The 13,316-nt window shown below is 38.1% G+C and overlaps 1 protein-coding gene across 1 annotated transcript; it reads right to left on the bottom strand.

Moving 5' to 3' along the window:
• Positions 1-1,404: 1,404 nt before the first annotated feature.
• Positions 1,405-2,097, bottom strand: LOC132296519 (uncharacterized mitochondrial protein AtMg00810-like). The gene is made up of 2 exons (XM_059794711.1): positions 1,767-2,097; positions 1,405-1,718 (listed from the first exon to the last, which is right to left on the bottom strand). Exons 1-2 carry the CDS (start codon positions 2,095-2,097, stop codon positions 1,405-1,407), a joined length of 645 nt encoding a protein of 214 aa, XP_059650694.1.
• Positions 2,098-13,316: the final 11,219 nt, after the last annotated feature.

Here is a 13,316-nt window from a genome sequence, read left to right as displayed (position 1 = left end):
AAGATTACAAGGTGGATTGAATTGGCATCCAGCCTATTAAAGGTGATCATAATTCTTTAATACCTATTAATTAGTGGGGAATCGTGTAACCTAATATCCTATGTTGGTGGGCATAAGGGCAATTGGATGAAATTGTACTTCTAGTAAGCTAGTCATTGTAAATGATGAACACCATATTCCTATGATTCACATGAATATGGTTTATAATTCATTTCATTTTTGGTGTGGCTTCAAGGTTATCTAAGACTCTGGTATGTTCCTTGAAATAATTATTTCATTAAAGGTATGTCTAAATTTATAAAATACTTTATACTTATGTCACCAAGTTTATTGATTAATCGCATGTTATAAACTTAATCAATGAACTGAATCCTTTTATCAAAGGATTTGTTAGGGATTGATTGAAAGGTTATGGTAAAACTTATATAGATCAATGCATTATAGGTAGCATATGAAAATCTAGTAGTCTTTCATTTATGTTGAAAGAAATATGGTACCTTAGAACTAATCTCATCGATCACATTATTGATGCTCATTTTGAATATTCTTTTGCTTATTTCTTGAAAGCTGACAGCTTGTTCAAGATATGCAGTTAAATTGAAATTTGCAGTGAGTTTTGAATTTATCACTTCTTCATCTAAAAGTGATATATTTGTCGAAATGAGCCACTCCATTAATGGTATGTTTGCATATATAAAATACTTCTATTGCTAAAATGTAGATTTATCGCATGTCATAATCTTTTTTTGGTATAAATCTAAAACCATTAATATGAGGGACAGATAATGGTTAATCAAAGATTGAGGTAAGACTCATGTGATTTACTAAAAAGTCTTATGGAATTGATCCATTATGACATACTTGAGGAGCTAATATTCTCATTGTTGAAAGAGAGAAAGAGAAAAAGAATATATGAAAATATATATGTTATTGAGTAAGTAATACAATAATACAATAATATTTATATAGGAAAAGCTACGGGAGTCGGTGAGTGGAGAACAAGAAAACCGTATACATGGTAATTTTATATATGGTAATGAGGGGTAGGTGACAACTCATACAATACTAACTGTACACGTGTGACAACTCATACAATACTGTATAACACTCCCTCTTAAGCTGGAGAACAAATGTCAATAACTCTTAGCTTGTTACATATGGAATCAATAGAGTTCTTGGGAAGTGCCTTAGTGAAGATGTTTGCCAGCTGTCTACCAGAAGGAACAAAAGGTGTAACAATCTCATTCGAGTCAACTTTAGATCGAATGAAATGGTAATCTACTTCAATGTGTTTAGTCCTCTCATGGTAGACTGGATTGCTAGCAATATGAATAGCTGCCTGATTGTCACAATTGAGAGTAATTGGGTACTAGACTAAAATCCCAAGTTCCTGTAAAATAGTTTTCAACCAAGTTCACAGGCAGTGTGTGACATGGCACGATACTCTGCTTCAGCACTGGAACGAGCCACAACTAACTGTTTCTTAATCCTCCAAGTTACTAGACTTCCTCTTATGAAGGTGCAGTAACCCGTGGTGGACCGTCGATCAAAAAGAGAACCGGCCCAATCTGTATCTGTACATCCCTTAATCCGAAGATGTCCAGAAGATCGATAAAGCAGACCACGTCCTAGAGCACCCTTGAGATACTTCAAGATGCATACAACTACCTCCATGTAAGGTACCCGAGGACTGGTCATGGACTGGCTCACAACACTGACTGCTTAGGAGATGTCTGGACAAGTGATTGTGAGGTAAATAAGTTTACGTATGAGTCTCCGATACATTTCTGGATCATCGAGTGGGTCACCATCATCCACCTTAAGTTTTACATTAGTCTCCACGGGTGTAACTACAGGTTTTAAACTAAGATATCCAGTATCTTGTAAGAGATCAAGAGTATACTTCCACTGAGAAAGACTAATGACTTGTTTTAACCGAGCCACCTTAATTCCTAGAAAATACCAAAGTTTGCCCAAATCCTTAATAAGGAAGCCAGAACTCAAGTGATGGATTAAAACTTGTATCCCATCTTTGTCACTACCGATGATAACAATATCATCTACATACACCACAAGAATCACAATACCACGTTTCATTTTCTTAAAAAAGAGATAGTGGTCAGCTTGGCTTCAGGTCATACCATGAGCTACCACTACTTGAACTATCAAACCATGCACGAGGGGACTGTTTGAGGCCATAAATAGACTTCTTGAGATGACATACACACTACCCCTTATACTCAAACCTAGGTGGTTGAGACATATAGACTGTCTCATTAAGGTCACTATGTAGAAAGGCATTTTTAACATCAAGTTGATGAAGTGACCAGTCTAGATTAGTTGCAAGAGAGATTATCACATGAGCAGAATTCAGCTTAGCCACAGGAGAGAACGTCTCAGTATAATCAAGGACATAAGTCTTAGTGTAGCCTTTAGCAACAAGTCGAGCTTTAAGATGGTCAATAGTTCCTTCAGGCTTCTGTTTAACAGTAAAAATCCAACGACAACCAACAACTTGAGTATCAACAAGCTTAGGAACAAGGTCCCAAGTATGATTCGATTTTAAAGCGTTAATTAATTCTTCTATAGCTTTTGTGATACCCCTCGAATTAGAAACATGGGTTGATCAGGCCCAAGCCCAAACCCGAGGGGACATCAAACAATTAATATTTAAATGAACACTGATTACAAAATGAATTAAGAATTAAATAATTAAAAGCTGAAAGAATTCCAAAAATATAATCCTTTAAACTTAAGTACTGAAAATCCATATAATCTAAAACCTCCAATAGTTTAACAACTCATGAATCCATCCAGTGGACCCCTAATAATATCCCAAACTGAAACAGAAAACTAAAAGAAATCCAGAACTAAACTATAAAGAGAGATCCTACATCGTTGGAAGAATGAGTGGCTGTCTCTGCTCAGCATGAACAATCTCTATGCCTGGAACTGACAAACACCTGAATAATAGAAGTGGGTCAGGCCCACAAACAAGTTCTATCCTACTACAATCCAAGTAGAGACTCGATACGCATGTATATCCTAAACAACTCAACAATAGCTATGTAATCCGTACATATATATATCCACACTACGGGACTCTCACTAGACTATGCAGGGGGTCTCAACCTGAATAGAAGGCAACATGCAAAGGCATGAGTACCTAAGCCTAACAGGGTATACCTCAACCTATCATATCTAGCTACGCATCCTACTGTATATATGCTCCTTAACCGTCGACTCTGAGACTCAAGCTCATATGGCGGTACCATAAAGATATATATATCTAAATTCCATACTATCCATCTATAATAAATTCAGTTAGCTGTTCAACTTGTTCAGCCGCATAGACTTACATATAAATAGGATTTTATTTTCATAATCCGTTTCCTTATTCCAAAATAGGTAGGACTTAGCGATTTGAGCTAATCCATCCCTAGTATGCCACCGTCCCATACTGGTGCATACAATCCAAACATCCAGCAGTTGATAACACGAGTAATAAATGTAACTATCAACTAATTCATATATTCCACAATCGATATTTAAATATTAACTATAAACATCAATTGTTCCATATCAAGCATGATAAAATTTTATAAATTAACAGGCTTATTCGATACTACTCTGCAAAGTCCAATAGTTGATATTACAGGTTATATATGTAAGCCAATTAATTCTAAGTAAGTATAATAGAATATATAAATTCACATGCTTAATTTATAACACTGGAACATAATTAACTGATAAATCATCACTGAGAATTGCTATCCTAAGATTAAGCAATTCAAAATCCTTTCCATCCAGAAACATTAAATTAATTTAATTCCAAATAAGCATACTAGAATATATAAATTCACATGCTTGTTTTATAACACTGGAACATAATTAACTGAGAAATTGTCACTGAGAATTGCTATCCTTAGATTAAGCAATTCAAAATCCTTTCCATCCAGAAACAGTAAACTAATTTAGTTAAAATTTGTCTACGGTTCAAGTATAAGCATCAGTTGGTCAGTTTTCTGTTAACCTGCTCTCAAAAGATTAACTAAGGCTTAGGACATCCCTGAATACCCCCAATACAGCTTCTACCTAGACCTAAAACGTCAAAATCCAAGCACCGTAGCCAAACAGGTCAATGAAAAGCCAAAAAAATAAAAATATTCGAGGGAGCCGCCTCCCTAGATCATGGAGCTGGCTCCCCACAATAGGGAGCCACCTCCAAGGCCCCTAGATTCGGCTCCCTCTTTCAGGGAGCCTGTTCTTTGCTTAGGGGAGCCTGCTCCCTTCCAACGGGAGCCGGCTCTCTTCCTATTCCTTCGTCTCTTTCAAGTCCGGCGATTTTCTGATGAACTATCCTTCATTCCTAAGGTACCTAGGTGTTTAAACTAGGTCCCAGTATGTTCCAGAAACAATTAAATTCTTTATTCAATTACCAACATAAATTAAAACATGAATTATGCAAAAAGAACTTAAACCGAGCAATTAGCCATTCCTGAACACCTACAATTTAAAGCAACTCAACCATGCAAACCAGATTAATTTTAGTGTTTGCCAATGTGTTCCAAACTAATTAAATTCTTTGTACATCAATTGACATGAATTAAATTATGAGTTAAGAAAGAAAGAATTTAAAACGAGCAATAAACAATTTGTGAACACCACCTGTTTAAAGTATCTCAGACATGAAAACCAGATTAATTTTAATCTTTATTTATTCCTGAAATTGTATTAGACATGTAAAGAACATGAGCCAAAGGGAGAGAGTTAGGAATAAAACTTGCCTTTAAGTCTCAATCTGAAACCTTGCACCGTCGTCTTCCTAAATTCTCCGGATAAATCCGACTACTGTAAACCCTCCTTGGTTCTCTCTCTGCCTCCACTTTCGTGAATAGGGTTTTAAAACCCTAAGCATAACTTAATACATATATTTATAGGCCACACTTAAACCTAAGTCGAAGTGTATTAAGAGATGGAGACTAACTCGGCTAACCACAATTTCATAAAAGAAAAACCCTAACCTATACGACATATAATTTTAAACCAAATAAGTCCACTTAAACAAACATATAATTAAAAAAAATTAATCAGACAACAATAAAAATAATTAACCAGTTAATTAAAAATAAATAAACACTTAAACAATTAATTCAAATACATAACAATTAATTCAAATAATACAAATAAAATAACCAATTAACAATTAAGCAAAATAGGCAACTAACCAAAAATCAAATAATCAACTAAAAATGTAAGAAAACAATAATTAAAATACCGAGACTCTCCTTTTTAAATTTAGGGGTATTACATTCTTCCCCCCTAACAAAAGGAATTTCGTCCTCGGAATTCGGTCTTACCATCTTCCAATATTTTAGGAAACTGCGAGCGAATAACATCCTTCCATTCCCAAGTAGACTCAGCCTCATTGTGATGACTCCACTAAACACGCACCAAAGGGATAACCTTATTACAAAGGATTTGATCCCGATGGTCGACAATACGACACGGTGGCTCCAAATAAGTTGCATCCGGCTGCAACACAATCTCCCCAACATGGATATGCTGATACCGATCCTCATCTCTCAAAAATTTCGGCAACATGGAAACATAAAACACATTGTGCACAGGATCCAAATTATCCGGAAGTGCCAACCGATAAGCAACAACTCCAATTCGATCCATAATCATGAATGAACCGACAAACCGCGGTGACAACTTCTCTTTCTTCCCAAAGCGCATTACTCCTTTCATAGGAGACACTTTAAGTAAAACCTGATCCCCAACCTAAAACTCCAAAGCACGTGTGCAACGATCGGCATAACTCTTCTGCCGATTCTGAGCAGTGCGCATACGATCTTGAATAAGAGTAATCGTCTCAAAAGTTTCCTTAATGAACTCTGGACCCTAGAATTTGCTCTCGCCAACCTCCATCCAACAAACAAGCGATCGACACGGTTGACCGTACAAAGCCTCAAACGGTGCCATACCAATAGTCTTCTGGAAACTATTGTTATATGCAAACTCCACTAGTGACAAATAATCCTCCCAGTGGCCCTAAAAATTAAGAACACACGACCGAAACATATCCTCCATGATCTGATTAACCCTCTCAGTCTGTCCATCAGTCTAAGGATGATAAGCAGTACTAAGATATAATTCTGTACCCAAAGCCTACTGAAAACTCTTCCAGAATCCTGACAAAAAGCTCGAATCCCTGTCTGATATAATAGACAACGGGATGCCATGCAGCTTTACAATTTCTGTAATGTAAAGTCTTGCCAACTGCTTCGATGTGAAGTCAGTGCGAATAGGCAAGAAATGAGCTGATTTAGTCAATCTATCCATGATGACCCAAATAGAATTGTGATCCTTAAAAGAATTAGGCAATCCCTCCACAAAATTCATAGAAATGCTATCCCATTTCCACTCTAGTATCGGTAGTGGTTGTAGAGCTTTTGGCGGCCACTGATGATCAATTTTAACCATCTGACAAGTACTACACCAAAAGACAAAAATAACAATGTCCTTTTTCATACTTGCCCACCAAAACTGCCACTTCATATCCTGATACATCTTGTCCCCACCTGGATGAATAAAAAACTCAGAGTGGTGAGTCTCAGTCATCACATCCTTCCTCAAATCATCAGCAGAAGGTACCACCAACCGTCCCTTGTACCTCAAACCTCCATCAGTCCCAACATAATAAAATGGAACTTCCCCAGAAGTTATCTCCGCAACTCTGTCAATGCACTGCTGATCCGTGAGTTGTGCTTTCAAAACCTTGTGAATAATAGAAGGTGTAACTACCACGTAAGTCATGAAAGCATCCGATAACTCATTCATCGTCTTCAAAGCATTCCACTCAGTAGTGAATAGAGCAGAAAGACTACCAACAGGTCGGCGACTAAGTGCATCGGCCACCACATTCGCTTTCCCTGGATGGTACTGTATAGAGAACTGATAGTCTTTTATAAACTCTAACCATTGGCGCTGCCTCATATTCAGCTCCCGTTGAGTGAACAAATACTGCAGACTCTTGTGATCACTAAATAATTTGAAGGATTCTCCTAACAGATAATGCCACCAAATGCGTAAGGCAAAGACCACAGCTGCCAATTCCAAATCATGTGTTGGATAATTAAGTTCATGAGGCTTAAGTTTACAAGATTCATACGAAATCGGTCGCTCCTCCTACATCAAAACACATCCAAGACCCTATAAAGAAGCATCTATGTAGACAAGATACTCTATCCCGCTCTGTGGAGTAGACAAAACCAGCGCAGAAGTCAACTTGCATTTTAGCTCATCAAAAGCCTTCTGACGATGTTCATCCCATACGAATCGTACACCCTTTTTAGTCAAATGAGTGAGTGGTTCCGCTATCTTTCAGAACCCTGGATGAACCTACGGTAATATCCTACCAATCTGAGGAAACTCCGAATCTCGGTAGGTGAAGTATGTTGTCCCCACTCAACCACTGCTGAAATCTTGCCTGGATCTACCGTTATTCCCCTTTCTGACACCACATGACCCAGAAACTTCACTTCCCGTTGCCAAAATTTATACTTCTCGAACTTGGCATATAACTGGTGTTCACGAAGTGTCAGCAAGACTATGCGAAGATGTCTAGCATGATCGTCCTCTGACTTTGAATAAATCAAAATGTCATCTATGAAGATAATGACAAACTGATCTAAATAAGCCCTGAAGACTCTGTTCATTAAGTCCATGAAAATTGCAGGTGCGTTAGTTAGTCGAAAGGCATGACACGAAACTCATAAGACCCATATCTAGTGAGAAACGCTGTCCTCGGAACATCCTGCTCCCTAACCCGCAGTTGATGATATCCCGAACGCAGATCAATCTTAGAGAAGTGTATAGCTCCCTTCAATTGATCAAAAAGATCATCAATCCTAGGCAAAGGGTACTTGTTCCGAATAGTCGCCTTGTTCAACTCCCAATAATCTATACACAAGCGAAGTGAACCATTCTTCTTCTTCACAAACAAGACCGATGCTCCCTATGGTGATGTACTCCTACGAATAAAACCCTGGCTGAGTAATTGCTGATTCTGATCCCTCAGCTCTCTCATCTCTACTGGTGCCATCTTATACGGTGCCCTAGCAATAAGCGTAGTGCCTGGAGCTAAGTCAATCACAAAATCGATCTCGCGACTAGGCAGCAACCCTGGAATCTCCTGAAATACATCCAGAAAGTCCTGCACGATTGGTATGCTATCCATTGACACAGTAATCTCCTACTCCGTTTCCTCCTCCATATGGAACAAATATGTGCTAGTAACCCCATTAGAACGTGGCATAGCGACGACGTACATATCCTGACGAGGTATGGTAAAAACAACACACCTATCATAAGAATTAACTTGGGTATGGTAGTGCGATAACCAATCCATCCCAAGTATCACATCATAAGTGTGCATGTCCAGGACCAAAAGATTGGCTAGAAATCTAAGTCTACCAATATCTAGTGTCACAGACTCATCATTCTCATGTAGAATGACTGTATTGCCTAAAAGTGTAGAAATACCCTGAGGTCTACTGCATACCCGCGTCGTCATCCCAGATAAAGTAACAAAAGATCTAGCTAGAAATAAGTGTGTAGCACCCGTATCAAATAAAACATGTCCCTGTAAACCATGAATAAAAAACTTACCCTCAATAGCCTGAGGTGCCTGCATATCCCGAGGCACGGGGTTGTACACCCTGCCATAATGCAACTGCTGTGGTGCCTATCCCTGAGGCTGTGGCGGTGCCGGTAAAGCCGGATATGTCTGTCCCTGAATCCGTGGAACCTGTGGAGCAGGTAAAGGTACCGGTGCCCTCTATCCTTGCTGCACATGTTATCCCTGTCCCTGCCCTGATATAGGACACTGCCTAAAAGTATGACCATACCCTCCACAAGTGTAACAACTACCCTGGAAAGTACCAAATGGCCTCCTCTGTCGGTTAGCCGGTGGCTGACCCTGTCCTGCCTGTGGTCCCCCATTCTGCTGCCTCTTAATAGGTGCCCCATTCTTGTGAGCATCTGAACCACCCTTGTGCTTCTTCCAAGGCTGCTGTCCCTGGAATTTGCCCTTATCATTCTATCGATATCCATTGCCATTCCCTTTCTCAGCTGACTAATTAGCAGAGTCTCTGTCACCCGGTTACTCACTCTTAGCTTATCTAAAGTCCATGGTGGTCAACTGATACTACTGTAGAGCGGCATCCACCACTTGAGTATAAGTAGTGTAGGCTGGCTTACCTGTAATAGCTCGCTTAATAGATCACATCAGACCCTTAATGAAACTATTGCACTTCTTCTCCTCTGTATCTACCTCTTCTGGAGTAAAAAGAGATAAGCACGTGAACTGCTGCTCATACTCTGCCACTGTCATGTTTCCCTGCTGCAGATTCAGAAACTCAGTCTTCATAGCTACCCTGACTGCATAAGGAAAGTACTTCTCATCAAAGCATGCACTGAACTGATCATAAGTCAATAACATCCTCTCCTCTGTAGTGGTAACTGACTCCCGCCACTGCAGTGCATCTCTGACCAGTTTGAAAGTAGCAAACATCTGTTTCTGAACCTCCGTGCACTGAACCAATGAAGATATCGCTCGATATCCTGTTTCCACTGGTAAGCTGCTTTTGCATCGGTGGAGCCTAAGAACTCAGGTAGGCTCCCTTTTGTGAAATAACTCCTAGCCTTCTCCTAAGTATCAATCTGAACCACTGATGCTGGTATAGGTGCCTGCTGAACCTGTAGCTGATTCCAGAGTGCAGCTGTTACCCCTGCTTCTATAGTCCAAGCAATGAGGTCATTGATATGAGGAGGACACTTTGGATCTTCTCGATCTTAAATCTGCTGAACCTCCTACTATTCTTCCTGAAACCTAGGCATTTGTTGTTTTTTCTCCATTTGCTAACACTGTAGGCGTTCTTGCTACTTACGTGCTGCTCTTCTTTGCCTCATATTGCCTTGCATGTTCTATTCTCTTCTAGCGTTAACCATCTGTTAATACGGAAAGACAGACATCAGAACCATTTAAACCGAACCATAAAGGAATGCAACGAATCCTAAACTTAAGCTCTAATCAAAAGAAAACGTTACGCGAAAGTCTTATACGATAGAATCCTAGAGACACTAAACCTGGAGTGCTCTGATACCAACTGTGATACCCCACGAATCCGAAACATGGGTTGATCATGCCCAAGCCCAAACCCGAGTGGATATCAAACAATTAATATTTAAATGAACACGGATTACAAAAAAAATTAAGAATTAAATAATTAAAAACTGAAAGAATTCCAAAAATATAATCCTTTAAACTTAAGTACTGAAAATCCATATAATCCAAAACCTCCAAAAGTTTAACAACTCGAGAATCCATCCAATAGACCCCAAATAATATCCTAAACTGAAATGGAAAACTAAAAGAAATCTATAACTAAATCATGAAGAGAGATTCTACGTCGTCGGAAGAATGAGTGGCTGTCTCTGCTCAGCACGAACAATCTCTATGCCTGGAACTAACAAACACCTGAATAATAGAAGTGGGTCAGGCCCACAAACAAGTTCTATCCTACTACAATCCAAGCAGAGACTCGATACGCATGTACATCCTAAACAACTCAACAATAGCTATGTAATCTGTACATATATATATATCCACACTACGGGACTCTCACTGGACTATGCAGGGGGTATCAACCTGAATAGAAGGCAACATGCAAAACACACCTGAGTGGGCATGAGTACCTAATCCTAACAGGGTATACCTCAACCTATTATATCTAGCTACGCATCCTACTGTATATACGCTCCCTAACCGTCGACTCTGAGACTCAAGCTCATATTGCAGTACCATAAATATATATATCTAAAGTCCATACTATCCATCCATAATAAATCCAGTTAGCCATTCAGCTTGTTCTGCTGCACAGACTTACATATAAGTAGGATTTTATTTTCATAATCCGTTCCCTTATTCCAAAATAGGTAGGACATAGCGATCTGAGCTAATCCATCCCTAGTATGCCACCGTCTCATATCGGTGCATATAATCCAAACATCCAGCAGTTGATAACATAAGTAATAAATTTAACCATTAACTAATTCATATATTCCAGAATCGATATTAAAATATTAACTATAAACATCAGTTGTTCCATATTAAGCATAATAAAATTTTGTAAATTAACAGGCTTATTCAATACTACTCCAAAAGTCTAATAATTGATATTACAGGTCATATATGTAAACCAATTAATTCTAAGTAAACATAATAGAATATATAAATTCACATGCTTATTTTCTAACACTGGAACATAATTAACTGACAAATCATCACTAAGAATTGTTATCCTAAGATTAAGCAATTCAAAATCCTTTCCATCCAGAAATAGTAAACCAATTTAATTCCAAATAAGCATACTAGAATATATAAATTCACATGCTTGTTTTATAACACTGGAACATAATTAACTGAGAAATTATCACTGAGAATTGATATCCTAAGATTAAGCAATTCAAAATCCTTTCCATCCAGAAACAGTAAACTAATTTAGTTAAAATTTATCTACGGTTCAAGTATAAGCATCAGTTCATCTGTTTTACATTAACCTATTCTCAAAAGGTTAACTAAAGCCTCGGACATCCTTGAATACCCCCAATACAGCTTCTACGTGAACCTGAAAACATCAAAATCCAAGCACCGTAGCCCAAACAGGTCACTGAAAAGCCAAAAAAATAAAAATATTCGAGGGAGCCACCTTCCTAGATCATGGAGCCGGCTCCCCATAGTGGGGAGCCGCCTCCAAGGCCCCTAGAGATGGCTCCCTCCTCGAGGGAGCCTGCTCTTTGCTTAGGGGAGCCTGCTCCCTTCCAACGGGAGCTGGCTCTCCTCTTATTCCTTCGTCTCTTTCAAGTCCGGCGATTTTCTGATGAATTGTCCCCTATTCCTAAGGTACCTAAGTGTTTAAACTAGGTCCCAGTATGTTCTAGAAACAATTACATTCTTTATTCAATTACCGACATAAATTAAAACATGAATTATGCAAAAAGAACTTAAACCGAGCAATTAGCCATTCCTGAACACCTACAGTTTAAAGCAACTCAACCATGCAAACCAAATTAATTTTAGTATTTCCCTTCTTTATACATCAACTGACATGAATTAAATTATGAGTTACGCAAGAAAGAATTTAAAACAAGTAATAAACAATTTGTGAACACGTCCTGTAATAGGAGCATCTCAGACATGAAAACCAGATTAATTTTAATCTTTATTTATTCCTGGAATTGTATTAAACATGTAAAGAACACGAGCCAAAGGGAAATAGTTAGGAATAGAACTTGCCTTTAGGTCTCAGTCTGAAACCTTGCACTGTCGTCTTCTTAAATTCTCCGGCGAAATCCGACTACTGTAAACCCTCCTCTGTTCTCTCTCTGCCTCTACTGTCATGAATATGGTTCCAAAACCCTAGGCAGAACTTAATACATATATTTATAGGCCACACTTAAACCTAAGTTGAAGTGTATTAAGAGACGGAAACTAAGTCGCCTAACCACAATTTCATAAAAGAAAAACCCTAACCTATACGACATATAATTTTAAACCAAATAAGTCCACTTAAACAAACATATAATTAAAACAAATTAATCAGACAACAATAAAAATAATTAACCAATTAATTAAAAATAACTAAATACTTAAACAATTAATTCAAATAAATAACAATTAATTCAAATAATACAAGTAAAATAACCAATTAACAATTAAGCAAAATAGGCAACTAACCAAAAATCAAATAATTAACTAAAAATGCAAGAAAACAATAATTAAAATATCGAAACTATCCTTTTTAAATTTAGGAGTATTACAGCTTTCCTCTACCCTTGATGAGAAAGTGTCTCCCTGTAGGACTTAGGAAGAGCAATAAAGGACAATAACAAAGAAAAAGCTTGAAAGGAGGAGGACAATTTATTATATGATACAAAATTAGAGATAGGGTGATTGGCACAAGACCGTTTACCTTTCCGAACAGCAATAGGTTAATCAAGATCAGAGTCCGGAGATATGGAAGAATCTTCAGGCATTGAAGTGACTGGTGGAAGTGGCGAGGCTGGGTTTATTACTTTAGTAATTGGGACATAATTAACTACTATTTTCCAGCGACGAGCATAGACACGAAGAACTGGTGGGATGTCAGAATCAAAAATTGGAGTTGGAAGAACAAACTCTTGAAGAACCGAGTCCTCCAGACGACAACCTTCCTAAGAATAATAAGGAAGATCCTCAAAGAAAGTTA

This window comes from Cornus florida, unplaced genomic scaffold (assembly GCF_030987335.1).
Source record: "Cornus florida cultivar Cherokee Brave unplaced genomic scaffold, ASM3098733v1 CherokeeBrave_3.0.0_Hap2_Chr02, whole genome shotgun sequence".
NCBI lineage: Eukaryota > Viridiplantae > Streptophyta > Magnoliopsida > Cornales > Cornaceae > Cornus > Cornus florida.
Note: the sequence above shows the minus strand (reverse complement) of the source record. Positions and strands in the feature narration are given on the sequence as shown.